Source organism: Phaethon lepturus, unplaced genomic scaffold (genome assembly GCF_000687285.1).
Source record: "Phaethon lepturus isolate BGI_N335 unplaced genomic scaffold, ASM68728v1 scaffold22571, whole genome shotgun sequence".
NCBI lineage: Eukaryota > Metazoa > Chordata > Aves > Phaethontiformes > Phaethontidae > Phaethon > Phaethon lepturus.
Window position 1 is genome coordinate 38,968 of NW_010518921.1, and position 4,528 is coordinate 43,495.

Sequence of the window (4,528 nt, forward strand, 5' to 3'; positions counted from 1 at the left end):
GAGGGAAGCAGGCTTAACCCAAATGTGGAATCAATGAGAGGGGTGGCAGTAATTAGAGGAATGAATTCAAGAGAAAGGTATATAAAAATCAACCAATTAGGAATAAAAAGATACTGTACTTTAAAACCCAAGTAGCAGTTAAAAGATCATGGAGGACTCAGTCACTGCCAATTTTTGACAACTAAAAAGGATAAGTAGTACAAATAAGGTCCACTTTATATTTTCAATTGCTGTTTATAAAGCTTTATAAGCCACTTTATTAACTATGGTTTCCTTCCCAGATTTAAGTTCGTGGTTGCGTTTCCCTTGCAAAAACAGACGTCACCAGCAGCTCCTGGCAAAGCACAACTATCCTCATTGCCTCTTGATGCATACACCCCCCACAAGGGAGAGGATCTGAAATTAATTTGTCATAGGAATACATATTCATATCTCTTGCTTTTACAATCACTTCTGTTAAGATCATATGCATTTCTTAAAGGACATTACATTTTTTAAAATGTTTATAATCCATTGTAACAATTTAAGGTTAAAATCAAACAGCCAGAAGCACACACAGAATATTGTATCAACAGCATATATTTAAGACTGAACTTCACAATTTAGAAGAAGGCACTTAGAGAGACCTTAAGGTCCTGCAAAGACTGTTGTAGCCACAACAGTAGGTTTTATCAGAATCACCAACTGCAGATACAAATACAACATAACCTGTTAATAGATTGAGATCTTAGCTTACATTATTAAAATGTCAGAGGTTAGAGAGACTTTCAACAGACTTGCTTCAGTGAAGAAATTAAACATTAAGAATACTGCAGTGATCACTACAGCTATAGGAGAAGAGTGCTACAGCTAGTGTCTAGAGCTCTCTTCCTCCTCAATACCTCAACTCATAACATACACTTTACATACCTGCAAAAATAATTTTTGCTTTGTATTTTGGAATTCCTTTCACAGTGTATGCCCATTTCCGAGCCAACTTACAGGCAGTTTCTCCAGCTTCCACTCCTAAAACATAAAGCAACACCATTATCACACTTGTATATGAGACAGGCCATTGATGCAGTACCAAATGTTACAAAACTGTTGAATCTCACAGACAAGAAATAAAATGGAAATAAAATTCTTTATTTACCTGTGTTCATTGGAAGGACTTTGTTATAATTGAACATTTTAGTGACAAACTCCTCGTATTCACCAAGTACATCATTGTAGAATGCTCTGGACGTAAGGGTCAGTTTTTCAGACTGAGCTTTCAGAGCGTTCACGATCTTTGGGTGACAGTGGCCTTGATTAACAGCACTGTAAGCACTCAGAAAGTCAAAATACTTTCTACCTTCAACATCCCACACATAAACACCTAGGAAAACAAAGGTATGGTCAATACACAAAATGAAAGAAGACATTAGATAACAGTAAATGGTATAAGCTAAGAGCTACAACACAACATGGTCAGATATAAATGGTATTCTTGTTATTCCTTAGGGCATATCTGAAAGGCCCTCTAACTAGAAAATAATCAGTTGACAAGGAAAGCATGAGCAACAAACTAGTACAGTACAAATAAATGCCCAATGAGGAATCAAGAAAAGAAGCACACCCCATATAAAGCTGCCATTCCACTAAGTTAGTAAGTAATATCAGAATATTACTTCCTCTCCAAGTCCCTGTTTTGGGTCCTAAGAAGTAGATAGAGAAGAATACTTTTGTAAGAGAATTAATTGGTGGTCATAAAAGAAAGGACAAAACCAACAGAACCCAAATAGTCTCAAAACTTAAGGGACTGACAGCTCTGAGCTGTCAAAACGTGTACTGATAAAGAAAAACTACTGGATCCCTGCACTGATAGCATTTCAATATAAACACATAGAATTTAACCTGCAGAGCACAAAAGCCCCTTAAACATAATTAAAGACCAGAGTAAGTTTAAATTAAGCAATAATACAGCAGCAGTACACAAGGACTTAAATAGGGTTCCAATGCACCTTTTCATGTTCACATTAACATTAAGCCTCTCCACACAAGGTAACAGAAGACACAAAGTTTCAAGCAACTTTCTTGCTGAGTTATTCTGAATTACGAAGATTACCAGAACTTAGACTTCTATTTAGATAAAACATTTTAGAGAGAGAGTACAATTTCCATCAGGCAGCCTTACGCATAATGATCCAGTTCTCTGACAGGCAATTAGCTGTCTTTATCTCATCAATTATCTCAGTCCCACCCACCCCACCCCCCAAAAAAAACCCCAAAGTTCAAAACTTGATTAAGTCAAAATCATTATGCCGTGATCCCATCCCATCTACACACACACTTCCCTTCTACACCACCCGGGGAAACCTAAATAAAATACCTTTTCCTTTTTCCAGGGCAACAGGTAGTGGGTGATAATTGTGGGCACCATATTTAGCCTCACGTTCAAATATGTAATCAGAAGATGGAGGGCCTTGAACTGTTTTTTTCGTAGCAACTGAGGCAGCAGAACTCAGTGAAGTATGAACACCGCGACAGAGAACAGCAATGCTCTGAGAGCGGGTTAGCTTGGAAAACATTATTGACTTCAGGTATGCCGCTACAGATCTGGATGGGAGGAAAAAAGAAAAAGTTAATAATTAGCACTAAGAATACTTCAGAAGAAATGTATGATGTGACTGAAGTGTTTTTACTGCCAGGATTACAGGTTTCTCAACTCTTTTGCAATTCAGTCAAGAAGGGTTATATGAAGTATACATGAATGCGGTACTAACTTCAAGTAAGTATTTTTTTCTATTTTAACATACACTCACAGTTATGAGTACAAATGACTCGCCAAGTCTATAAACTAGTCACATAATTTTTCCTGTAAGTGTTCCTTTTTCACTGTGCCTTAAATTGTGTCTGGATTTATTAATATAAGCTACAATAAGAAAGTTAAGTTTATCAAGCTTCTTGTGCTACTGAAATGCCTTTTGCCTCTCCATGAGACAAATCTTGTCACAAAATGAGAAAGTAAATAATCTAATACAGGACAGAAGCACCTGACCCAAACGATATTTAGCTGATAATATTCTCAAATTTGATAAAGGACTGGTTAGTTTTAACTGAGGTCAGCTTTAAGAACCAAAATTTGTGACTTTTTAATATAAATTGCACTCTTGATTTTTAAAATGTTGCCACGTACACATAAAGTACTCACTGTTAGTAGCACTTTAAGACCATCAAAAAATAGATGGAAAGTAATACCATGCCAGATACTAACGATCATTATAGCACCCTGTATTTTCTTAGTAAAACTGAGTTGGCATTTTAAGAGCTGTTCAAGCAATCTCTCCTCACAGCACCAAACACTGGGAAGAGCAGAGAGCCACCAAGGAAACAACGATCGCTTTAGCAAGACCAAGGGTGGTCAAAGCTCAAGCTTCTAGTCTTGCAGAACATCACACATATGAACTGGCAAAAGGAACTAGCCCAGAAGGAAGATCGCAGATTACAAGAAGTACTCTGATTATCAAATGCAGCCTCCTTTGTAACGTATTCCACAGCAAACTGAAGAGCTAAGCAGCCTTGACACTGCTGTGCTACCTAAGAACAAAAGCATACCGTAAAACTTAAGCAAAATATTCTTATTAAGTATCAACAGGAGAATGTAGGAATGGTTTACACAAGGGCGTAATTGTTATTTCAGGATGCTGGCAGAGACAGAAATATTACATCACAAATTTATTCTAAACTTATTTTGGAAAAGGTCTGCACACTAGATGTGTCACCTTAAACAGAGAGGCATTTCTTTCAGCAGACTCTTCAGGTCCTCGCTTATAAAGCAAAGCCAGAAGACTACTTTCTGCATCTACCAAAATCCAAGTCTTTAGGAAGAGTCAATAGTCTCCGTTCCAGCAAGACATGAATGGCTTCTTCACAGCTCTGGGCATTTTACCAGCTATTATCAATGCTGTTAAATATTAGGCATTTGTGTTAATACAAACAAAAAAAGACAAATACTTCTCCATGCATGAAACATTTTTGACAGAAACTCAGCTCAGCTCAAAACCACTCAAAATTACAACTTGCTTAACTCCTAAAATTGAATTGGTCTGTGACACCCTGACCCCTGGCACATCTCCATGGCAGAGCAGCTAATTCTGTAATAAGCTTCTATATGTTTGGAGATTTTCCAGACATTCTTGAAATGGAAGCCATAAAAAAAATTAAACTCTCATCTACCCTGTATCAGAGCACTACCTCTCTGCATGAAGAGTTACAGTCCACCAATTTGAGGTTTGTCTATTACTTCTTTCAGGTTTAAAAATTTCTGATGAAGATTTTCCAAAGGGCTTTGCCCTCCATGAGGAGAAATGCCCTGCAAACTACGCTAGTGAGGCCACACAATTTTAATCTCCCGAGGCATGGGAGATTACAGAGTAGGGCTGAGTGGAGCTGAGAATTATGAATGCATCTGGAGGTAAAAGGTGAAGAAAAATTTCGTTTTGATGATCAGCAAGACAAGATGAACAGAAATTTCAGGAAGAAGGATGGGCACAGCAAGGGGGGTGCG

At 37.6% G+C, this 4,528-nt stretch overlaps 1 protein-coding gene across 1 annotated transcript in view; it reads right to left on the reverse strand.

Annotated features, from left to right (window-relative positions):
• Positions 1–2,575, reverse strand: part of OAT (ornithine aminotransferase) — an 11,524-nt gene extending 8,949 nt beyond the window's left edge. The window contains exons 1-3 of the mRNA XM_010296889.1: positions 2,351–2,575; positions 1,133–1,357; positions 910–1,005 (exon numbers count right to left, since the gene is read on the reverse strand). Of these exons, the coding sequence (XP_010295191.1) occupies positions 910–1,005; positions 1,133–1,357; positions 2,351–2,549 (520 nt within the window). The 5' untranslated portion in view covers positions 2,550–2,575. The remainder of the gene's footprint in view (positions 1–909; positions 1,006–1,132; positions 1,358–2,350) is intronic.
• Between the last annotated feature and the right edge of the window lie 1,953 nt (positions 2,576–4,528).